This window comes from Leptidea sinapis, chromosome 20 (genome assembly GCF_905404315.1).
Source record: "Leptidea sinapis chromosome 20, ilLepSina1.1, whole genome shotgun sequence".
Lineage (NCBI taxonomy): Eukaryota > Metazoa > Arthropoda > Insecta > Lepidoptera > Pieridae > Leptidea > Leptidea sinapis.
The window spans coordinates 7,993,335-8,019,127 of NC_066284.1; the positions used below are offsets into that span (position 1 = coordinate 7,993,335).

The 25,793-nt window shown below is 34.4% G+C and overlaps 1 protein-coding gene across 3 annotated transcripts in view; it reads right to left on the reverse strand.

Annotated features, from left to right (window-relative positions):
- Positions 1-25,793, reverse strand: part of LOC126970120 (uncharacterized) — a 94,986-nt gene that overhangs the window by 20,229 nt on the left and 48,964 nt on the right. For all 3 annotated transcript variants that reach the window (XM_050815847.1, XM_050815848.1, XM_050815845.1), the window contains 24 exons: positions 25,535-25,748; positions 24,188-24,333; positions 23,358-23,466; positions 22,704-22,781; positions 21,367-21,488; positions 20,479-20,568; positions 20,062-20,220; positions 19,488-19,695; positions 18,303-18,361; positions 16,831-16,947; positions 15,786-15,911; positions 13,485-13,598; positions 10,114-10,203; positions 8,476-8,595; positions 7,506-7,624; positions 6,791-6,920; positions 5,662-5,819; positions 4,999-5,128; positions 4,662-4,777; positions 3,108-3,273; positions 2,807-2,899; positions 1,705-1,779; positions 757-916; positions 123-241 (listed from right to left, as the gene is read on the reverse strand). In XM_050815847.1, coding sequence (XP_050671804.1) covers positions 123-241; positions 757-916; positions 1,705-1,779; positions 2,807-2,899; positions 3,108-3,273; positions 4,662-4,777; positions 4,999-5,128; positions 5,662-5,819; positions 6,791-6,920; positions 7,506-7,624; positions 8,476-8,595; positions 10,114-10,203; positions 13,485-13,598; positions 15,786-15,911; positions 16,831-16,947; positions 18,303-18,361; positions 19,488-19,695; positions 20,062-20,220; positions 20,479-20,568; positions 21,367-21,488; positions 22,704-22,781; positions 23,358-23,466; positions 24,188-24,333; positions 25,535-25,748 — 3,018 coding nt within the window. The remainder of the gene's footprint in view (positions 1-122; positions 242-756; positions 917-1,704; positions 1,780-2,806; positions 2,900-3,107; positions 3,274-4,661; positions 4,778-4,998; positions 5,129-5,661; positions 5,820-6,790; positions 6,921-7,505; positions 7,625-8,475; positions 8,596-10,113; positions 10,204-13,484; positions 13,599-15,785; positions 15,912-16,830; positions 16,948-18,302; positions 18,362-19,487; positions 19,696-20,061; positions 20,221-20,478; positions 20,569-21,366; positions 21,489-22,703; positions 22,782-23,357; positions 23,467-24,187; positions 24,334-25,534; positions 25,749-25,793) is intronic.

Here is a 25,793-nt window from a genome sequence, read left to right on the forward strand (position 1 = left end):
ATATTATAATAATTTTATTTATGTTTTTATTGAACTTCTTTGCTAGTTGCTAGGTGCTGTACTCGTCATCAGACATCTACATTGGCTCATCCCTGTCAGCTTCTCTGTTTGGTAACACTTACGAAGTAAGCACAATGTGCCGAATTCTGAGCAGCGCTGCACACAGCTGAGGTGACGTAGCGGAGACTGGTGCTGCACTCGTCACGAGACATCTGCATGGACTCATCATTGCGCACCTTCTCTGTTGGGAAAATTGTAATAGCAATAATTCAAATCAAATCAAAATCACTTTATTCATGTAGGTCACGGAAATGACACTAATAAATGTCAAAAATTTACTTTTCTTGTTAAATTTATCGCCACTTCGTAAAGGGTTGATCTAATGAGAAGAAGTGGCAAGAAACTTATTGCCACTCTTACTAAATTTTTTAGATCACTTTAGTTAATAGTATAATATATTCCTGACGCATTCTTCTACATGGCGTAGTGAACTGTGTGATATTTCAGTTCCATATGGCACAAATACCTTCAAATGAGCGTGATTAAGCGTAACTTTAATTGTTTGCAACACTCCTGTAATTCGTCTGGTGTGGCAACAGAGTATGGAGGATGGAGAAATATAATAGTTTACTGCAGCTAAAGATTCTCGCTTCATACAAGCCAGAAACAATGGAGCCATTTTTCAATAGATGTCTCATTATTTTAATTGAATTATATAATAAAGTCGGGAAAGTGACTTATGAAAGCACAACTCACTGATTATTTCTTGCTGGCTCTGAATCATGTCCAAGCTGTCAGCATAGTTGAGTGCGCTTGAGGGTTCCTCTGTTCGTAGGAACATCTCCTGACTTTGTAGAGTTCTTTTCATATCGCCACACTCCCTTTGAATTTTGTCCAGTGGTGATGTTGCCCTTGCCTATTTAAATATCATTATTAGTTAGTCTATTTAAACATATTTTTATGTATAAAAACATAATTTTATTCATATACCTATCAATGTTGTTGGTCGAGCAACATTAGAATACCAGTTGAGTTTTCGAGGGATCCACAGCATACGGTGCATGGTGTATCACTTTTATAGAGTTTTGTTAGTGCTAGGATATATTTTATAAGCCATAAAACAACAAGGAACCACCGATCATAAACTAGAAGCTATAGAATGGGTTGTGCGTTTTTTGGCCTCAGAATTTTAATTTGCCGAAGCTTGGCATAAGACAATGCATGACAGTACTCTATCTGATCAGCACCACTCCGCTACAGATGATGAATAAAATTGAAGAGCTTATATCTAAACATATGTCAGCGCTAATGTTATTACGAGAACAGATAAAATTAAGATTAAAAAAATTATGAGTGCAACAGAAAAAGGCGAAAAATTTACCTAACGATGTGAGGTTATGTAAGGAGCTGGCCTAGAGTGGATGAAAATAGCGAGACAAAAAAGAGCTGGAAAGAGTTTAGATGAGACCTAGCTAAGTCGAAGGACTAACCGTTGACAAAGCACAATGATTATTTAGTTAGGGATATAGAATTGTAAGCATTATTAACATCACAAAACTTGTATGGAAATTCAAAGAGGTAACGTTGCCAGCTTTGTGGAAATAATTTGGTTTGTTAAATTTTCAGTGAAATTTCCCAGATTTAAACCATTTTATAATAAGAATAAAGCATTAACGATTAATTTTAAAATGTTGCTCCTCTTACCAGCTTGTTTGTTGCATCTATCAACGCACGACAAGCGTCGTAAAGTCGACTTCTATATGCGCCACCAGGCGAAACCTAAAATTAACACAGTATATAATATCTCTAATAATACCTACTAATTATATTTATTTATTCGTATTTATTTATTATGTATGTATTATTATGTATTATTATTATGTAGTTTATTCGGTGTCTCATGGCTGAAGAATTTTTGTCATGGGAAGTGACAGACCCTCGGATGACTGCCCGACTGACTGATGATGATGAATCTGCCCATTAGAGTGCCCGTCCCGTCGAATATTAAATTATCTCGATATTTTTTCGGCTATTGAGGGTTGTGTAAAAAGGCACTTAATTATGTGGTCAAAATAAAGACGTTTATGCATTGATTAATGAAAACATTTAATTTTGATAAACATTAAAAATCATTTTTTAATTAACCTGCTAAAGATTTCCATTGAAAAAAAAGCTATTTATAAAAAATATGCTACAACTTCTTTTGTTTAAACTGTTCTGTTTGCCCTGTTCTTCCCCGGGCGAAAATAATGCCAAGAGATTTAACCCCGAGTATTGTAGTTTAGGCCACCCATCGTGATCTGGGAAAGGCTAAGTGCCACTTTATACCGAGGACAAACTTTACGCTTTATGTGGATGTTTGAAATATTCGGGTAATCTACTTCAACCTAAGCACCATCCACCACTACTTTGAGACGGAGCAGTCGGCCTTGTTTACCATACCCCAGGTATAAAATTGAGCATATTTTTTTGCCTCATGCCGGGGTATGTGTGTTCAATAAGATGGACATCAGACATCCAGCAGATTCTGCTGTAACCACCTAGGCTATTTGTTGGGCAGGGAGTAGTCTAGTTTCTGGCGGCGCGTATATTTTGAAGACCATGGTCGCATCTACGCGTGTTTCTTCAGAACCCATAGTGGTTACGCAGAAACTTATCATCTTATCGGCTACATTTACTGTTGTACTAAATTGACTGTTGTTTCTTAGTTTATAGGTAAAATTTTGACAAATTGCCATTTTTTTAATATTTGAATTAATACAGTCAATGGTTTCTAGAATAATTAACAGATAACTTAATTGCTTACCAGATCAATATTTTTGGAAGTATTCAGCAAGTTGTATGTAGCAGTTGAAACGTCTGCTGTTGCTTCTCTGATAAATTTGGCGGTTATCACATCCTGTGGGAAAAATTAAGAATTGGTAAAATATAAAAAAATGTATATAGTTGGAAAAATTTGATGAGCAAAGTGAGGAAAACGATAAAGAATAAGAAGAAAAGTCTATATACACCAGAGGCCTCAACTGTTATTGTTATAGTATGAAATCTAAGGGAAAAAGGCTTAAAATATTGTAGAAATTACTAACTAGATGAGGCACTAACAATACCTTATCAACTTGTAGGAATGTTGCAGCAGACGTAAGCTCTGTCGCAGTGGTTGCTAATTCATGCAGTCGGCTTCGCAGTAGCTCTGGTTTCAAATCCTTAACTACAAGATCCCGAACGATTGCATTGAGCTTTTGTATTTGTTCGCCTATCTTTTTAGTTACATCTCTGTGAAAATATATAGATAGATATAGATATATAAAACAATTTTGTGTGATAATTTCCTGTAACATTAGATATAAATGTTGGCATTGTGATCATCATAAAGTTAACACTCAATCTAAACTTGTTATGAGTGGATGTCGAGCATGCAACTTTATAGAATAAATAGAGTATATAACATACTCCACCCAGTTTAGGCCCAGAATAGGTGGGATAAGTACATAACTGACTGAGAATGACTTTGGTCTATGATCTTTCAGATAAGCAAAAAAAGTGAAGTAAATTTTCGACGGATTTTTTGTTATTGAGCTTATTTGAAATATGGGAAAGGGTGCGTTGGTTGTATAGTTGCTATTACCCTAAAATATATTCAAAGGACACGTTTTTTTTCTCTGGGTTTGTTTATTTTTGACTAGATGTTTCCTAACTTATTCTTTTGTTAAATCATGTTAATAAGAATTTAAAGTACTTTATTTCTTTATTTTTCTCTTGCATATTTATTTGTTCTAAATTAGATTGGCATATAGTGTAAAAAAGTGGATTGATTTGTTTGACTATCTTAAAAACTTGCCCAATTATTGAGGATTCTAAAACGGTATCATTTGTAAACAGTTCTTGCACAAAAGTATGAAAAAATTTCACTTTTACTCTAAAGGTTTGCATTTTGTTGTAATTTCAATGCACCCTTTCATGTCAGTAAAGGTTTATCTTTACTAATTTAATAAAACAAAATTACAAATCCTTTCTTTGAATCGAAGAAATAAAGAATATTCTCGTGTGACGAACTAAACTAATAGTGACGGTTTCCTGAGGAGCTTGGGTTATGCTTGCTCGTAACTGCACTTTAGTATTAAAAGGTTTTAACATTCTTTTGAATTTCGTAATATATTTGTTTTGAACATTTTCTGGGACTCGACTCAGCCGAGTAGTGTAGGTATTATAAGTTTATGTCTGTTCCTGGTATTATCATTATGGTTATGACAGTTTCTAATAAATTCACTTATGTGCATATGTACGAGTACATACATAAGATTATCAAGAATATTCGAATATACCTTATCCTTTAAATCACCTCCATTAAATAAATTGAAAGTATTTAAATCACCTTGGCGGACACAATATTGGTCCAAGCCTGCCTATCCAACGCCCCAATCAAACATCCGTTTTACCTACTTTTTTTTTGCTTATCTGAAAGCTTGATTCCCAAAGCCAAAGATATTCCCATTTGCCCTTGTCCCACAATTCTGGGACACCCAGTAAAGAGTATAAGCTACATTTCAAAAGTACCTTACAATTAATGTTGTTTAGTGATCACGGTGAAATAGTACGTGGAATTGAAACTGTGATAATTCATCTATGGACAAATAATATTATTTCGATCGGCCTATACTTACGTATTAAGATACTTCTTCTCATCTATGCTATCTGCTAACATCAATTCAATAGCATCTCCATTCAAAATATTATTGTCGCTACCTCCGTTTGACTTACTATTATAGCTTTCGATCTCCTGAAATTTAATTAAACATTCATGTTAATTACAATCTCCAACGAAAAGAGATGTGAAACAAGAGAAGCCATCGTCAATCCTGCACTACTTCATTTCTAGCAGTTACTTATTGAAAATTCTTCGGCTTCTTCCCAACTGTATATGGAAGCCTGTCTGAGCCGTTCGGAGTTCTGAGAGCAAAAGCTGTGATAAAATTATAGAACAACTAGTATTAGGTATACCTTTACTATTTCCCGTGTGACGTCATCGACGTCGTCACTGCGTTCTTCCTGCCAGGTGGCCACTCTCCTACCTCGTTCAAATGTTTGCTTCTTCAGCATATTTGTTAATTTCTCCAGGTGTTCTTTAAGTCTACAATCAATTTCATGATACCAGGTCAATTTTCTTATAGCTTCAGCCACAGAAATGATGATGTAAATTTCTAAGACGAAGGCTCTTGACAAGAATGTGGATAGAAAGACAATAAAGTGATGGTTTTGGTTCCCATTTTTCCCTTTCAGGGTAGGTACCGACCAACGGAAATCCTATTACTTAGACTCCACTGTCTGTCCGTCAGTGGATTGTATTTCATATGTTTCAATAGTGCGATAGGTTGGGAATTACTATGGCGGTTTCCAATACACAAATAAAATTCCTTTTAAATATATATTTATAAAAACATCGTGTTATATTTAGTAGATGGCTTATTTTGTACGAAAGTATGGAACATCGACTAAGAGTTCGACTCGCCTGGTTTTCCCTATTTGTGATGTGCAACTCTAAAGAGCTGTACTTGAGTCAAGTTTCCTACAGTTGAATTCGTCAGTAAAGTTATGTCCACTGCTAAAAATATATCGCAATGTTGCCCCACAGAAATATTCCCTATAATGGTTTATCTTACTTACTTTAATCGATTCACCTGGTCTCCCGGAGTAACATCCCTCAATCTAATTGCATACTGAACAAGCATGTTAACCACATCTCCACTTCTGCCAACGACTCCACTACATAGTGCTAACTTTGCATCATTAACTGCTTGGCTTTGTTCCTCACTCACACTTTGCTATAACAGTAGAGAGCAATGTTTAATCAGTCATTGAAAAGGGCATGATGAGGTCGGCAGAGACGATGGATGAAATTGCCTTAATTACAAAAAAATATAAAGCGAATGTGAGTGAAGGTAAGGGGAGAAGTTGCAATCAGATCGGCGTATGAAGTATTATAAAGAGACAAAGTGAAGAGTTCGTAGAATTATGATCGCATGCAAGATTGATGCGACTAGAGTTAAAAATATCTTCATACGATTCCTGAAGACATGCGTGATTGCATGTATCTGTAGTGGCTAGCGATAGTATAAAATAATTATATAGATAATTTCAACCATATCTAAATATTTCTCGGACGTGCCCTAACCACCACTGTTCCGCCCCGAACCCGCTACGGTTTAGCATAATTCATATATAAATTGTGTTGCTATTAATCAAATCTTAGCTTAACAACAGGTCTTTGTGAGCGCCTTTTGCTCTATAAATATTGTAGGATTTGATTACTCAGGTTCTTCCTCCAGAAGGTGTCAAAATGCGTAATCCGTGATCAAATTTATATTATCATTAACTTCACTTGGTCACACATTACGAACTGAGACGGCTTCTGCAATACGGACCTTGGAATAAAAGACTGTTTGTAGAATACAATTATAGCATTGTAGTCTGTATACCACGAATTAACTAGAACCTCTATTTAATTAACTTCTAATATTTGGCCGACATAATATTAACATTTTACAATTAACCAGTCCTGTTTCACTGAGAAACCTTTTCTACCAAATATGAACATGCTTCGTTCTCGTATGTTAATACGAGGGTTTTCAACTTTAATTTACGATGTGATTACGATTTGTACGGCGACTATCCCATACCGTCAGGTGCCCAATACAGTATTACTAACATAAATAAATAAAAAATAAGTCCCTTTAGGTTAAATATTAAATACGAATGACAATTCATTTATTATATCACGTTTACTAGCCCTTACGTCAATTCCAGCAATATTTCCATCATTTGCAGTCATCAGTTCAATTTTCTTTTCAAAGTCCGTCAGATTCTGAATGTTTTCATCAAAGGCTACACTTGCCGCTGACGAGATACTACTCTTTGTAGCAAACCTGCAAGGAAAATTTGCTATCAATTTTTTGTTTAAACATTGAACAAGTTTTTAAGATAGCGATGCGATGTATGCGATTTGATGTCAAGTTCCTTGAATTATATATTATTATATTAAATATATTATATTTAATATATTTAGTGTACAAAACTATTTTCTTAATGTTTTATAAATGTGATGATTATATCCTAATTATAATCGAAATAATTTGTGAACATCTATTAAGATCTAAGACTCGTACGAACTAACTTTTCACTGGAATTCGACCCTTCTCTCACTTTTTTGCTTTGAGAGCACAGTACTGAAAGCATGGTACAGTATTGGATCGTGCAAGATATTTTTCCCTTAAATAATAGTTTACGAGTATCTAATAATTATATTACACCGTAGGCGCTGTATACCTACTAATAAATATAGAAAACATTGGGAAAAATTTGAAGATCTTTGTAGGTTTAACAACATTCTTACAACATCTACCGAAACCTCTAGTTGATCTTCGCTACGTACTTATCTTTTTTAATTATTATCTTAAAGTTTCATAGTATCATAATATAGAATATTTTAAATTATATCTGCACCAACAAACCTTAAAATGTCACAAGCATCAGCTAGAACTGCAACTTTCTCGTTCAAAATATTTCTTGAATTATCATCAACAATTAAGTCCATTGACTTCTCTATATTTTGTACTCTATCACTACATTGCTGAAATGCAAAAACATTTTCGATTATGACCTTTTTTGACAACAGTAAAAACTAAAGGACCTTATGATTTGTTAAAAACAGCTTGAAAGGTTAAAATTAGACAACAAAAAAAAATTGCAAAAAAAGAAATTTCATCGCCGGCGCATCATTGGTAAGATGTAAGATTCGAGTAAGATTACATGCCATGAAATGAGGCCTGTTTTCGTCCCGTTATAGAATTGGGATCCTTTTGCGAAAATATTATAAGAGAATTTGCTATTTTTTTAAAGTGATAACTTCTCTTCTAGGATTCGATAATGAAGCCACAATCTGAGATTTGAACAAGACATAATATCAAGATGTATGAACGTAATGTCACTCGAACGGTTAGCTCAGTGGACGAGCGCCCGCATGGAAGGCGAAAGTTCGCGGGTTCGGGTCATTCATAAATTTAATTTGTGTAATTAATCCCATCAATTGAGGTTATCTCTTTAAAAAAATAACAAATTGTTTGATTTGAAAAACCGACATCTCAAGTCAATTTCCTAATATATAGATATTGTGGTTGAGCAGGTTATCATCTGTAAAGTAGATACTGTAGATGAAGTCACAACCTGAGAGTTGAAAAAGATATATCCAAGATTTATGAACGTGACGTCACTCGAACGGTTGGCTCAGTGGAAGAGCGCTCGCACGGAACGCAAGGGTTCGAGTCCCGCATCGTTCATAAATTTTGTTTTCAATAGCATAAGAGAGCAAGCGAGTATTTTAAAAGCAATTTTTTAACCCTCACAATTACAATAAAAAATATTACTTCACATTTAGTTCCTGTTCTAGGCTTCAAATATTATAGATAACAAAATGACGGGAACCTTGGCGAAGTTCTCAATGAGCAGCATGTCGTCGATGAGAGTATCATCAGCTCTAGGGTCAATCGGGTTGGAAAGTTCTTCAGCATCACTGCAAATGTTCCGACATTCCTCTCTGATATTCTGAAATAATTAGTAAGTTACAGATACACACTATACCGTCCTGAACTTTAGAATGGCATGACTCGGCAACTCAGTTGCCTATTACTAGTCCTTCTCGACAACGGAAATGATATCAATATAGTACTTCAATGACAATTTATATTGTGTGAGCGTTGTCGCAGTTTTTACTCAAAAAATTATCTAACTATAAGTTTTTTGTTAGGTATTATTATGAGTTCGTAAAATTCCTTCGTAAATAAATAGTTCCTCATATTTATTTGCCTTTTATAGTGATTCTAGCTTATTTTTTAAGTTTGAGAAAGTAGTTACAGTTTCTTATGAAACTTCCTAAATTATTATTTACAAGTTTCGATCAAACAAGTCGGATCGGACTACAAATTCATATTGTATATAATATCACACGTGTCATTAATATGTATTTTTTATGAAAATAAAAAACGAGAAGAGCGGGACGTTCAGTTGTTGGTAATTGTAACGTCCTGCCCATTACAATGCAGTGCCACTCAGGATTCCAAAAAATTTTAGCAGCACTACAACTACGCTCGTCACCTTGAGATATAAGTTTTCAAGTCTCATTTGTCCAGTAATTTCACTAGCTACGGCACCCTTCAGACCGAAACACAGTAAAACTTACATATTACTGCTTCACGGCAGAAATAGGCGCCGTTGTGGTACCCATGATCATGGTAAAATGTTTTGAATAATATATGTTTTATATGTGAGCGCCGCACTATAACAGACTGTGTAACTTTAAAGAAGATATGTACTGGTGAGCTGAATTCTGAGCTCCTCAGTCTCGTAGGCTTTCACGTCCCAGCCAGGTCTCTTCGCTCATGCATTACTTTTGAACTATCGTCCCCAAGAACAAACATCGGGTTCCGCGCGCCATTACACAGAATGTCTTGTATTTACTTGTAATCTTATAAGAATTGTTTTCTTGACATTGATATATTTTTGTTCTCCCTGCGGCGTTCAGACACGATTCAGAATTAAAATTGAAATCGTTGTTATCGTTTTCCGAAGTTTCATTTAATTTGTTTGATCTTTTGTAAGTTAGTGAGTAAAAGTGGGAGGCCGGCTAGACTATGGGTACCACAACGTCGTCTATTTCTGGCGTTAAGCAGTAATGTGTAAACATAACTGTGTTTCGGTCTGAAGGGCGCCGTAGCTAGGAAATACTGGGCAAATGAGACTTAATATCTTATGTCTCAAGGTGACGAGCGCAATTGTAGTGCCGCTCAGAATTTTTGGCCATTTCAAGAATCCTGAGCAGCACTGCAATGTAATGTATTGGGCAGGACGTATCAATTACCTTCAGCTGAATGTCCTGCTCGTCTTGTCCCGTATTTTCATAAAAAAAAGTTATTTCTGTGAATGTTTGTGTTAGGACATATTATATATTGTTCAGTTCTTGTGATGTGTTTGTTATGTTTCCTTGTAATAATAAAAAAACTAACTTTACAACTTTATTAAAATAATACAAACTTTTGAATAAAACAGAACAGTATAATACTACACCCTTATTGGTTTCCCTCCAACGTTGTCATTGATTGAAGACAACGTAGTTGAAAGATCCTCAGCTGCCGACGTAACATTGTTGATATAGTCCTGTGATATGATAAAATTACATATTATTGTAATTTATATATATATATACATATATATAAAATAATTGCTGTTCGTTAGTCCCGCTAAAACTCGAGAACGGCTGGACCGATTTGGCTAATGTTGGTATTGAATTATTTGTGGAAGTCCAGGGAAGGTTTAAAAGGTGAATAAATAGGAAAATGCTGCTAAATTAAATAAAAACAACAAATTTGTTTTTCGTTTGATGTGTCCATACAAAATTTCTATGAGAGAATTTATTGACGCACGGTTTGACAGTTCTGCTGTGAAACAATTTCATTACGACAGCAGGGTGCATATTTTACGTTGTAATTTTTGATGTTATGATATATTATTGACAAATTCATATAAAAACATTATTTTATTTATTATATACAGACCAACGTCTGTCGGGTCAGCTAGTAAATACATAAAATACTAAACAGACTGACCAATTAACATTCATCCACCAGTCATTTCGACACATTTTTTGGGGACCCCTCAGCTTGATTTACAAGCGTAGACTTGAAACCTATCAATAGGTAGCACATATAAATAATAGTATTTTATTAATGTTAAAGATTTGCTTAAGAGGTGTATAAATAATAATAATATTAAATTTTTAGTTATTTGATACTTTACAGTTTTTGGTTTTTTTAACGTAGATTTTATATAAAGGGTCTTTCATTAAGGGCTTCCTATCTTCAAATTTAAATAAAACAAAATTTGTGTTAGATATCATCAACAATTTTTATTCGTTTGAAAGGCCTATCGATGCCATTATGTGTGGAATATAACATCGTTCAAATGTCCGCCCCGGCTTCTCTGGGTGGCGCGCATCCGAAATGTCCAATTTTCCATGACGCTGGTGCATAAATCAGGCTGAATTGACCGATGGCATGGGTTATCTTGGCTTTGAGGGCCGCTGTGGTTTGTGGCTTATTTGCATAGACTTGCGACTTAAGAAAACCCCACAAGAAATAGTCTAATGGGGTCAAATCGCACGATCTCGGTGGCCAGTTCACTTCATCTCCACGTGAGATGACCATGTCATCGAACCGCTCATGCAGAATGTCCAATGTGGCATGAGCTGTGTGGCACGTAGCGCCGTCCTGTTGAAACCACATGTCGTTGGTGTCCATATCATCCAATTCAGGCCAAAAGAAGTTGGTAATCATCGACCTATAGCGCTCTCCGTTTACGGTGATGGCCTGGCCAACGTCGTTTTCAAAGAAATATGGACCGATGATGCCGCCAGCCCAAAATCCACACCAAAACAGTGACTTTTTCGGGATGCATTGGACGCTCTTGGATCTCATGTGGATTTGTATCGGCCCAAATTCGACAAATTTGTTTGTTCACGTACCCATTCTTCCAGAAATGGGCCTCATCGCTGAAGATGATTTTTCGATGAAAATTAGGGTCAGTTGCCAACTGCTCCAGAGCCCATTCAGCGAACACAAGTCTTTGTCTATGGTTGTTTACCTTCAGCTGGGTCAGTTGAATTTTGTACGGGTGCAGGCCCAAGTCACGACGCAAAATTCGCCAAGTTGTGGTCTGTGAAAGGCCGAGTTCTTGTGAGCGACGCGAAATCGCCTGCCTCGGATTCTCCTGCATGCTCTCACGGACAGCGGCGATGTTTTCGGTAGATCTTGCGTTTCGTCGACGTACGGGTGTTGGTTGATCGTTTATTGAACCAGTGGACTCAAATTTATCCACCAAACTGCGAATAGTCCTCTCGGTAGGACGATTATGGCGCCCGTAAAATGGGCGAAGCGCGCGGAACGATGCCCGAACAGAACACCCATTTTGATAAAACAATTTTATCATTTGCACGTGTTGTTGAACGCTATATCCATTCATGGTGATTTGGCAAAACAGACTGAATAAATGACAGCCAATTTGACAGATGAAGCTTCAACAAGATGGCCGCTATCAACTGTAAAAGTTGGGAAGTCCCTATTGAAAGACCCTATATATCTTAATATATATAAATCTCGTGTCACAATGTTTGTCCTTAATGGACTCCTAAACTAATGAACGGATTTCAATGGGGATTACTTCATGGAGTGCAGTTTAGTCCAACTTAAGAGATAGGATAATTTTTATTTCGATTTGGGACCCATAATTATTTTTATTTCCAATAATTGTTTTGTTTGGACATATTTTCTGTGAGAGTATTTTTGACGCGCGGTTTGACAGTTCTGCTGTGAAACAATTTCATTATAACAACAAGGAGCATATTATTATGTTACAATGAAAAATTATTGACAAATTCATCAAAAACGGTATTTTATTTATTATGTACAGAACAACGTCTGTCTGGTCAGCTAGTATATATATATATATAATAACATCAAAACCCGGGTTTTGATGTTATGATGATCAAAATAAATACTTGGGGGTAGTCGGTGGATGTTTACGTATCATCTACAAAAACCTTTGGAATTTGATACAAGTATAGGCGGCGGTCCATAATTTTTTGGGCAATCTCCTTTGCGTAACAAACCGTAAACTTGGAAGTCACAAAATTTCAAAAGAAATCTGCCAATTTTGAAAAGTTTTCAACATTTAAAAATTTTTTTTTTGATAAAATTCTATTTTAATAAAAAAAACAAACCAATTTTTAATAATCTATGTATATAGAGTTACTAGAAAGCAACTTATTTCGGCCAACGGTTCCTAGATATCCAACGCAGAAAGCTGCCAGTATTCTTGGTACACTTAGCATTGACTACATAAAATTATATTGTTCTAAATATCATAAGCATTTTTATGTTTAGAATATAATAAAAATTTACAAGGACAAAGCCGGGTCGGGTGACTAGTTTAATATTTAGTTCATATTGTAAGCGTTATCGGGATTTGTCTGGCTTAAGGCTAAATAATTCGGGTGAAGGTGTGACACTCATCAGCCGGAAGACGTCCACTGCTGGACAAAGGTTTCCCAAAGATTGCGCTGCCCTCATCCAACACATTCCGGCGATCTTGACCATACCATCGGACCATCTTGTGGGGGGCCTACCAACACTGCGTCTTCCGGTACGTGGTCGCCATTCGAGGACCTTACTGCCCCTGCCATCTGTCCGCCGAACTATGTGCCCTGCCCACTGCCACTTCAGTTTCGCAATCATTTGGACTATGTCGATAACTGTGCTTCGCCTACGGATCTTCTCATTTCTGATTCTTAAGGAAAATTCCGAGCAAAGCCCTCTCCATTGCCTCATAAGGCCTTCTCATTCTTATGAGTAACAGTTATTAATATTAATTAAATACTATGCAACCTGCAAGTCGACGATATTGCTCTGTTCATTCCCGGAGTGGTCCCGGTGAGACAGCAGGCAGATCTGTTGCAGATTATGAAGGGCGTTCTCCATACCCACTCGTATCCGGGAATCCTCCAGAATTCAAAATATATTTTAATAAATATATCTTATCACAAATTACTAAGAATTAAGAAGGGTAAATTATACAGTACAGTCGTGAGCAAAAGTTTGGAATCACTTACGTCGTTAGTCCTTCACTTAATCTGGGATAGCTTCTTAAATACTGGCTTGATTTTAATGAATTAATTTTTATGATAAGTAATTAAAAATTTATTTAGTAAGCAAGATAGCGCGGAACCAATTTCAAGTAAGTGATTCCAAACTTTTGCTCGCGACTGTATAATTTCTTCGCATTTCGCAGTTCTTTATATTTATAGCGCTTATTAATAAGTGTATGGGGCTTCACATTTATTCACAATACATTTTATTTGAATACAGCTCTTAAGCTGAGATTTTCAGAGCCTACTTAGGCTTTACTTAGACTTCACTTACGTAAAACTTAGCTGAAGGTTAGCTTAGCATAATCTTTGAGTTTTTGAGCTGAGTTTTTTTTTATGAAAATAAGGGACGAGTCGAACGGGACGTTCAGTTGATGGTAATTGATACGCCCAGCCCATTACAATGTAGTGCCGCACAGCAGGATTCTTGAAAATTACAAAAATTCTGAGTGGCACTACAATTGTGCTCGTCACTTTGAGACATAAGATGGTAAGTCTCATTTGCCTAGTAATTTCACTATCTACGGCGCCCTTCGACGGAAACACAATAATGCTTACACATTACTGCTTCATGGCAGAAATAGCCGCCGTTGTGGTACCCATAATCTAGCCGGCATTCTGTGCAAAGGAGCCCACTGGTAAAAAATCTTAGGTAAAACTTAGAATAATCTTTGATTTAGTTTTTATAGTCATTTGACAGCTGAGGTTATGCTGAGCTTAAGCTAAGACAGCCAAATGCAAAAGTCAAGTACGCGATTTATCACACTTGGCGAAGTAAAGTGTAAGCAGTCTAAGTACGATCTATAGATCTCAGCCTTAAGGCTAGGGACCGAGCCAACGGCCTTGAATCTTGGAATCAAGCGGTGCTAGATTACCCTCTCGCTCGCACAAGACCGCCATAGTTTTAATTCAGAATTAGAAGCATTTTTAATATGCTTTTATTAACTTTATGACGACCTGTATAGCCGAGTGGTTAGCGATCCTACCTACTAAGCTAGAGTACCCGGGTTCGAATCCCGGTAGGTGCAAGCATTTATATGATGAATATGGATGTTTGTTTCCGAGTCATGGATGTTTAATTGTATTTATGTATGTTTAAGTAAGTATATTATATTAAATATATCGTTATCTTGTAACCCATAACATATGCTTAACTTGGGGCAAGATAATTTGTGTAAAAAAAAGTGTGTCAATATATATTAACTTTATACGTATGTTAGTACGTAACGCAATCGTTGAACATGCTTTTGACCCCCTTTAAAACGTCGGATTAACTCGAAATGGCATACTTATTAAGGACCGATGAGAATTCAATATAACAAAAAAATAAATAAAGAATAGTTTATTACAAAGATTAAACAATTTTCTTTACGGAAATAACAAAACTATGTGATGTTAAATTGTATTGGTAAATTTAATGATTAGCAAGGCTCCAACGGTACGAGCTACAGGAACTTTGTTGATATTTTCGCAATGTCTATTAAAGATAGAAATGTAAAGAAAAAATGAATTTTCTTCTCATATTCTTAGACATATAATTATTTTTGTAAAGATGAATAATAATAATAAAGCTTTATTTAAACTGTTAAGAAATGAATTCAATTATGCGCTACTTTGGCTATTTCTCGGGCTAGTGGCCTTAATGATATGCAGCTATTAATTATATAGTAAATGCAATATTATATAGTTCTTTTAAGTACTTCTATAATTTACTTTATCTTGTAGCTTGGAGCACCAAATGCCAAAACAAAACCAATGAGGTTAGGATCATTTTGTTTCGTGAATTCTTTTTCAATTGTTTTATATATCACTGGAAAAAGTATGTACTCTCTCTTTGAAGGCCGACATCGTTCTTGTGTTGCTTTTGTTGGAATGATAAGTGTCTTAATAAATATTAAGTCTTAAATAATGTTGGTTGGTTTTCGTGGAAATTAATAATTTTACACTACAACAGAGTTAAAATTATCCCAAATACATTTACGCAATAACCTAAAAATATCTCCTCAATTCAATTTCCAAGTTTTATTTTTATCTTAATTACCATTGGATTTCTCCTGCACTTCGCATTTGCTTGATCCAAGGCTAAAATAGCTGCTTTTAATTTATTTCTAAAAGTTTCCTTCTGTTCACGAATTTCAGAGCCAATTGTGTCATCACTAATATGTGCCTGAAAATAAAAATAATGAGTCATAAATTAGTAGATATATTCTGAAACCGTTTGATGAATCACAATGGACATTTATTTACATTTAAGGGGAAGATTTTTCTATATATTTACTATGTCGAAAATTTGTTGATATAAGCCCCATTATATTTTCGTTACTAAACTAACTTTCTTTTGCTTTATACTGTGTGTCTTCTACCGCATTTATCACGGAGAGTGTTCCGAAGAGCTGTTTCACCCGATTCCTACAGCCGAATTCCACCTTCGCACGACCCGCCACAAGTTAGGATATCATCCCCAGTATCTAGATGTGTGGCGGTCCTCCACAGTGCGGTTTTCAAGGAGCTTTCTTCCACGTACTACAAAGCTGTGGAATGAACTTGCTTGTGCGGTGTTTCTGGGACGATACGACCTTGGGTATCTTCAAAAAGCGCGTTCACCTTCCTTAAAGGCCGGCAACGCTCCTGTGATACCTCTGGTGTTGCAAGAGAATATGGGCGGCGGTGATCACTTAACACACTTACGCTTGTTTGTCCTTCTTTTCCATAAAAAAAAACTGTTACATGCATTTAGTATTACATTTTCATAACACTTACAAACTTTTGATTTCTTCTCTGGTTATAAAATTCAATTACACTCCATATTTTTTATCCACAGACGGACAGACAGATCCAGACACGACCTCAGATGATTTAGTCTGTGTTTAAATTTTAGTGTTATAATTGAAATGTGAGTCTTAAGTTTAGTCAGATCGCAAATATTTAAGACCAGAACGTTATTTATTGTCCTACTTTACTTGTGATATTTTCCTACTTTCCTACTTCTTAAGTATTTAGTAACTAAATAAAAAAAATAACATCATAAAAACTGCAAGGGTGTTAGTTAATACATTGATAAAATAATAATAAGATAAAATGTTTACCGAAAGTCGCTGTAATATTTTGGATGCTAGTTGTCTGAGTGGATTTTCTTCAATAGTAAAGACACCATCTTCTTTGTCTGCAGATCTATTCTCTCGTTCGTTTGCATTTCGATTAGCCTGGGTTTCAAAGATAGATTTACTTGTAAACGCTTATTATGTTAAAAGTACTCCATGTTTTTACTTTTATATTACAGAGTAAGAGAGAGAGAGAGAGAAAGAGAGAGAGAGAGATATATATATATATTAAAACAAAAGTATGTGTGTCAGCTCCGACGCACGACTGGAGTTTACTCCTCAAGACAGATTGTCTTTGAACAGGTACTAAATAAAACCAAGTCCAATGGAGTCCGTTTCAAACAGACATACAGCAGAAGCTAATAAAAGCGTTTTAATTAAAATATCAAATATATCCTTAATGCTCAAAATATGTCAGGAAATGCCCAAACACAATTCCTGTTAAAAGCGGAACTCAAAATACTGTGTGTAGACTATACTGTGTATGGTGGCCGCACACAAGTATACACACACACACACAACTGTAAAGTGAAAGGTGCGCGAGAAATGATGCGCACCAAAAATGTTACTATCCCATTTGATGAGTAGGTTTTCCTCTCCATATTTTTCTCATACCGGGCGCCTCCTTCTATGAAAATCAATTCTTAAGGAATAAACTCCAAAAATTCTGCAATAACAAATGTCCAGAGGTGCGCTGAAGGTCTTTAAGAAAGAGAGGTCACCTTCCTTAAAGGCCGGCAACGCTCCTGTGATTCCTCTGGTGTTGCAAGAGATTGTGGGCGGCGGTGATCACTTAACAACAGGTGACCCGTACGCTCGTTTGTCCTCCTATTCCATAAAAAAAAGAGTGGTGAGTGTTAAATATATGACATCAAAGCAAAAAGTTTCTTGCAAAGCGATGAGGGTGAATTTTGAGATTCATTTGATGCAATAATTACTTCAGAATAGTACGAAATATTACTTTCATCTATTGTGATATTTATATGACATTTATCATTTTGTGTAGCTTAACAAACATTTAACGTTTTTTGCAAAGCGATGAGGGTGAATTTTGAGATTCATTTTATGCAATAATTACTTCAGAATAGTACGAAATATTACTTTTATCTATTGTGATATTTATATGACATTTATCATTTTGTGTAGCTTAACAAACATTTAACGTTTCTTGCAAAGCGATGAGGGTGAATTTTGAGATTCATTTTATGCAATAATTACTTCAGAATAGTACGAAATATTACTTTCATCTATTGTGATATTTATATGACATTTATCATTTTGTGTAGCTTAACAAACATTTAACGTTTTTTGCAAAGCGATGAGGGTGAATTTTGAGATTCATTTTATGCAATAATTACTTCAGAATAGTACGAAATATTACTTTTATCTATTGTGATATTTATATGACATTTATCATTTTGTGTAGCTTAACAAACATTTAACGTTTTTTTACTTACTTGATTTGGTTCACTTGCGAGGTCGCTTTGCAGTTGCATGGATTGTCTTAATTCATATTCTGAAAATGTATATTATTAAATATATAATATAAACTTCAGATGTTCAAAGTGAGTTTATGAATCTCACTAAATAGGGTATTTCAGTCATCGAATTCATAACGGATTTTCAATAACATAATGACAATTTAATAAATTTTGATGATTGATTATTACAATATTATCAGATTCAAGAGTTGAAGTCTGGGTTTTAATCTCGTGCTCAAATTACGGAGTATCCAATACATCGATTATTCGGCACGGGACTTTTCTCATTTCTAACACAACCAATGAAGTAATATATAAATTAATTTGTGAGACCTTCGATTAAGGATTGGTCATCGCTGTACTCCAACTAGATACCGCACTACCTAAGAACAATAGCTTTTTTATTACGGAAACTATTAGATGCATGTGTGCGTGGCATCTTGACATTCAATTTCAAATATTGTAACATACGTTTCGTGTTATTTTACATTGAAATTAATAAAATACTTGCTGATGTTATATAATCCCAGTGTCTTTCTTACTTCTTGTAGTATTATTTTTACAAAGTTTTACTACGCAACCCGGCATTTTAGTTTAGTTATTAGCAAAGTTCGAGACTGGCTGAGTACACCCACTTAGGCGTAGCATTAGCGGAATTTTGCGACTACGCTTGCGGTATCTAGTTGGAGCGCAGCGGAGACCAATCTTTAATCTAAGTGTGAGTCATTGATTCCCCTTAATGACTGCACTACGTCACATTGATGCAATGTCATAGTAGTCAAAATCTACGGTAATTTCTGGCTTGGTATATTGATTTGAAAAAAACAATAAATGCAGTTTTAATTTTTATCAAAATCGGGCCCGAGACTGCATAAAGTGCTTTTCGCTACCCTCATAGTTTCGCATTTAGCCAACCAGCTAACTAAAGTGAAACCATATTACATAAATTTTGAATATGTAACTTTCTATAATTCATAATTATTTAATATAGGTAGTTATTAATTACACTTGGTAGCCTTTGAAAGATAATCTTATTATATGAGGTCTCCTGCCCACAAAAATGTTTTTTTTACTTCAAGTTTTGCGACTCATCATGGCATTGGTGAAAAAAAATATGCATTGTGGATTGCTTGTCAGTATTTGGTAATATTTACAACTTACCAGGCATGATGCACGTCTTCTTCAAGTTATCCAGATCTATCATGAGAAGCTGATGATCCTTGTCGAGCTGTCCTCCGATCTGGTGGTGCACTCCTTGCACTAGTGGTGACCAGATCAACTGCAGCGCTTGAGCGGAAGTTGCGACGTTGTCACCTGCGGTTGTTAATGCTGTTTGGCACCTAAGATCGTCAATACTAGAAGCTGTAACCTGTTTAAAAGAAAATAGAATTAATGGAATTATAATTCGGTACCAACAGCAGTAGTTGATCTGTCTCGTATGAACCCAGATTATTGATATTTTAAAGGTATTCATATTAAAGTTTTTTGATAGGTAATTTAAAATGAGCGTTTCGATAATAATTCACGATGTAAGCAGTATTAATAAAACACTAGTCAAAGTTACTAGTGTTCTAGATACAACAGTATTTGATCAAAATTTACCATGTTTGTTTAGATTTCAAAAAAATATCAGTGTCAATGTAATGGTTAAAAAGTTCCATTGCAGTTATACTAGATTCATAATGTACCAGTTGTAATATGTTATATACAATATAAAAGCTGGTAACTGAAATACCTGGGCATTGGTAAGCAGAACCTGTGCAGCATCAGCTAACTTGGTGCCTGCGCGGTCGAGATGGTCTGATGCGTCGTTGTTGATAATCTCAGCCAGCCGGGACACCCGGGACAGCATCAGGGATGTTCGCTCACAAGCCGATCGTGCTATGTTCAACACCTAGTTTACAAAGAATTTATTGAAAAATTGCAAAGTCCGTTGTACTTTGACTGTAAATACAAATGAATTAATGCAGAGTTTTCAAGATTGAAAAAGAAATTAAGTCATGTATGGGATGAAAATAGCACTATAGATAGCTTAAACAAAAAATAAACGTTAGTTCTCTCAAAAAAATAAAAGCTAACGAGAATGATCAAATTTAGAAATACATTTTTAAAGCAACTAACCTTAAGGGATTATTAATTGATTTGTACTCACTTGAGCTTCCTTGGCACTGTTTCGTCTACTAAAAATGTAAAACAGTTTTCCAGAACAATTTGCATACTTTGCCGCCGCCTCTTGGAGTTCCTGGAATATTTAAGATGAAATAGAATATAGAAAAGAAGAAAAAAAGAATGATAGAATAGAAGAAGAAGAAGATATAATTGATGATTTTAGGAGGTAACACTACAAAATTAATAGATAATTGTAGGATTGAAACTACAAAGATGATTTTGATAATAATAATGATTGTAGAGTAAATAACACAAAATTAATAAATGATTGCAGGGTTAAAAAAGCAAAAACTAAGAAACAGTACGTTAAAACAGGAATTAATGATTGACTTGTTACAACTGTAAAACCAATAGATTACTGTAGTGTTAAATCTGCAATATAAAATACACTTGGAGTGTTGAAATTGCAAAACTTATTGCAACATTAGACTGCAAGAACAATACTGCAAAAATTACACATTGTTTTTCTGAACTTATTATTTATAATTTGTCGCAAGTATTACATGGACATGTTTAACAAGAATATCTTTTACAATTTTGTACTATAAGTATTTTATCCCATTCAAATTCTCCAAAAGACAATCAGAACAGCAGAACTTTTAAGAATGGCAGAAGAAAGTAGTTAAAATAGTGACATTTAAGTATTGTAATATATTTTAGGATATTATAATAGGAGCCATATTCCAGAAGATTTCTGAATACATAATCCGATCATGATCTTTTGTCACATTGACAAAATATAATTGATCATGAGTGATGGAGATATCACTTGGCTTTCTTCAACCAATAATAAAATATTAAAATAAATCAACGAAATAAGTAATATTTCATAATCAATAAATTTTTGTTTTATTTATCAATCTGCACATACCTCGATGTTACCGCTCACGATGCAAGAACAAATTTGGTGATTGGCTTCACACAGTAACTTCGCTTCATCTAACACCGCTTGTAACGTAGGTTCATCTACATACTTGTGCATTGAGAGTGCTCCTACAAATGTTTTAATTATTAAATAGTTTTTACAATTGAGTCGACAATTTAGGCCCCAGTTGAAGTTAGAGGCTTACTATAGTCACGAGTTACTAAATACTAATTTCTGCAGATCATTAATTAAGGAACAAAGTTGCAAAGATGCAGTACATTAGGTATAGAAAAAACCTTGTTCATTTGAATATTTTTTTATTTTTAAGCTACTTAACCGTATTTATAAACAAATAAATTCAAAAAATAAAGTATATGTAAAATAATAGAAATTTTCAAACAAAGAAATTATACATTTAGAAAACAAAACTTTTATCACCCTTACGTGGGCGTTATTACTTACCTATGAGTTCTGGCAGCTACAGCCGGCGCGGCGTAGAAGATGGATGTGTCAATGCCTATGCTATCTTGCGGCTACTAGATTACTTACAGGATGTTCCGAAATGATATTATGGAAGATTGATTTATTTTAATTGAATTATGTATTTTTATCTTTGAATTTTTTTTTTATGATTACAGTTAAGTAGCTCTGATGTGTGTTCATTTATTGTCCCCATTGTAGCACCACGATATATTATAGATAGGTCAATTTCATATCACACTTTTAGAAATAAATATTTAAATTTTAACTCAATAAAGCATTGCTTAAACTTTTTAGTAAATAATTAGGGAAGTGTTAATAAATTAAACAAAAGCTTTAAAACATATCTTAAATACTAAACATGTTTAGTATAGCGCGGACTTATGGAATTTTTCTATGTTAACTACAGTGCAGTATTTATTCCTTGCATGTAAAACATTTGACTGTTATTTCAAATGTAGGTACATTTGTACATCAATTATTGTAAGAGCGTTCAAACAGTAGCAACAGCACAGATATATTAATAAACTTCCATAATATGGGTATCTCATTTTAAGGGTTTGCTGAGAAGAATAAGCAAAAAACATAACGAGAAAAAATTTAAATAAAAAACTTTTTAAGGGATTGTAACTGTTTTTACATAAGATTTTGCGTTAAAGTCACATTTTTATTTTAGTTAGCCCAGTTCTCGTTTTCAGGGGGACTGCAAGTGAAATAAGTCAAGATTGTCATAGTTGTCATTAAAAAAACAAGCCATCATGTATTTAATATAAAAATAGATTTAATGACTTGTAGCGCAATTAAAAAGTTTTAGTTGATTTACAGCTTTCACAGGCGCGAAATAATGAAAGAAAAACACATACCTTCAACAATTTCGGGTGTTAATTGTGAAATATCATTTACTTTGTCTTCCAGTTGCATAGAATCTACAGTATCCAGATCTAAAAATAGACAATTTAGACAATTAGCTTCAACTAATAATCAACTTCATTTAGTATACAATTGGTTTTCAACTATAGGAAACAAATTATTTCAAAAAAAAATCTTAATTCGTACTTTAGACAAAAAATGTGCCTCAAAATCGAGCGTCAAGAAATATTTAACGATTACATTATTTTAAACTTTTGTTTGCACTATTATAAAAACTGGCAGAAATTAAGCAATGCTCGATTCGACTACTGAAGGCAAGATTCGTTCCTTCCAAATTGTTTACACCAGAAATTTTCAAAAAAACTCAAAAATGTATCATAAGTGTATCTTTATATCTGTGTATGTATAAGTGTTTTTATTCTAAATCTATAGTTATAGTTAGACTGAGCAAATTTCTTTCTATAATATGTGGAAGCTTGTAATTGGCTTTTAGAAACATGTTCACTATTGTTTATATCGTAAATGTTGCTGTAAGCTCCCCAAATAAAATAAAAATAAAATTGCCTAACCTCGTTATAAGACCGCCCTGTTAATGAACGGTAAACATCGAATGTTGGATAATCTAGATATTATAAATGTTGACTCACTTGACATCGCTTGCACTAACAACGCTACTGTTTGGTTTAATTGTGAAAGTTTATCAAAGAGTTTTCTTGTTGTTGGTTCTAAACTTGTAGTCTCGAAGCAGCCATTGTCCTGAAAGAAGATTCAAAGTTTAACACTTTTGGACGAATTTACTATAAGCAGATGGGTGTGTGGTTATTATTATATTTTTAAATTTTGTAACAGATTTGATTTGTACATTTTCTGGGATCATATTGTAGATGCATATACATTGCCCAATAAAAGATTTAATTACTAGACTTAACCGAGTAGTAGGCATAACAAGTTTATGTTTGTTCCTCGTGTTAACATTACGATTGTCACAGTTTCTAGCAAATTCCTCAATGTGCTTATGAACATATAGAACATTATCAAGAATATATTGAGAAGCAACAGTCAAAATGTTTAGTTCTTAAAATTTTTCTCTTAATGATTATTTAGGACCTAGATTATAAATAGCGCGAATAGCCCTCTTCAGCATCACAAAGATGGTATCAATATCGGCCGCATTGCCCCATAACAATATAATAACATAGGATATAATACGAAAATTTAGTTTATTTGCCATATAGAATCGTAAATAGCTCAGTATCAGACAGGAGATATCACCTACCACTTAGGGCTATTATTATCTACCATGATAACAAAAGCAAGAGAAAATAGATTAAAAGCAAAAGCAACTAGAATATTTTTATAGCATGAGGTAAGAAACGTAAATATAAGACTTCCTTTTGTCACGTTCCTGACAAACGTCCCATGTTTTTTTATTCACTCACATCAACTCTTTTAAAACTAGATCCTAAGTTCTAATTACCTTTGTCATAGAAGACATAATTTCAACTTCAGGTTCCGGAAGATCATCCAGTTTGTCTTTTTTACACAGAGCTATCGTTTCTTTCATTTTATTCTTGGTTTCACCAACAGTTGATAGTAAACTCTCGTTAAATAACGAGTTGGTGTCTGTAACGATATCATTATTGTAATCAATTGTATAACTATAAATATTTAAAACATAGAGCACTTGTAGAACTCACAAACAGATAAACAAACACCCCAAAGAACCTCATTTAAAAAAGCAGACATGTTACAAACTAACCTGTCTCGGGTACAACTCGCGGTTGCTCGGTTTGCTACTCGATAGACCCAGAACTAATGGAATGTATAAAGTTCATCACATTTAAGAACCTAATCATAATAAATCACGACTTCACGGATCAAATACATGATTAAATCTATATAGAAGCTTCTCAATTAGTCATCAGAGTATAATGTCAACTTAATCTAAGGACATGTTAAGGCGAAGGGTAAACACAAAACACACAAACAAGGTGTTTTTAGACAAGTTTTGTGGTGAAAATATAGCATTTGGAGCTATGACCACTACTTTATCATGTTACACATACCCTTAAATCTCACTTGTAGGTTGCTACTGCTTGCTGTTGGTTAAAGTTAATACTTCAGAGCTATTATGAAGTACCAGTTTTCTTTGCAGTTAAACAAGTTTTTTCTCGGCATGATGCATTTGTTTAGTATACTACTTTCATGAAAGTTGTTCTTTTAGCTTTTAATTTTTTTGTGTTGATATATTTATTCAGATTAGTAATCAATAATGAGTATTATAAGCAATTAAACTGTTTGCGCCTGTTAAAACGTTTCGACGCAAGAATTTTGAAAATATTGGCTTTGTTACCTAGGAGTCGTGAACTCATATCGCTCAAGGTCGCCGGCATTTAGTGTCGCCTTAAGCCGGCGTTTCTTTAATAAGTATTAAGATAGTAGTTAAAAGTAGTACTGTAATGACACAGAATCTTTACTTGTATATTAACTGTTTTAATTGTGTAATTATTTTTAATTGTGCATTGTATTTTAGAAGTATACTTTAGTGTTTATTAGTATCGTTGAATTTAATTATTCTGTCACTATTGCCTCATAGTTATGTAACTTAACATATAAGGTAGCTAATAGCTGTTGGTCTTCCTAATTAAAAAAAATGATTTGGTGAGATGTTTGATATGTAGGAGTAACAGAGCAATTTTTTTGTTGAATAAGGTATCAAAACTGTCTAATTGATATTAAAACTCGTTCTAATATAATCTCTGCCTCAAGGTTTTGAGTTGTTTATTTATGATTATCCATTCTTAGTTTAAACAACGTTTCTTACCATCTCCATATCTGCAGGCTTTTCTTATCTTGGCTAAGGTAGCTTGAACCCTGTTTGAGTCTTTACAAATCTGCTGCACGAGACTTTGATGCTTTGCAATATTCCCATAGGGCAAGTAAAGATCGCCTAGATCCTTGATCAGATTATCGAAGAGATCAGTGTAGGATAGCAACGCGGTCTTACACTGAGGGTCTGATATGCTAGGTGATGTTATCTGACGAAAATGAAGAATTATAATGTTAAAAATTAAATCAAGAAT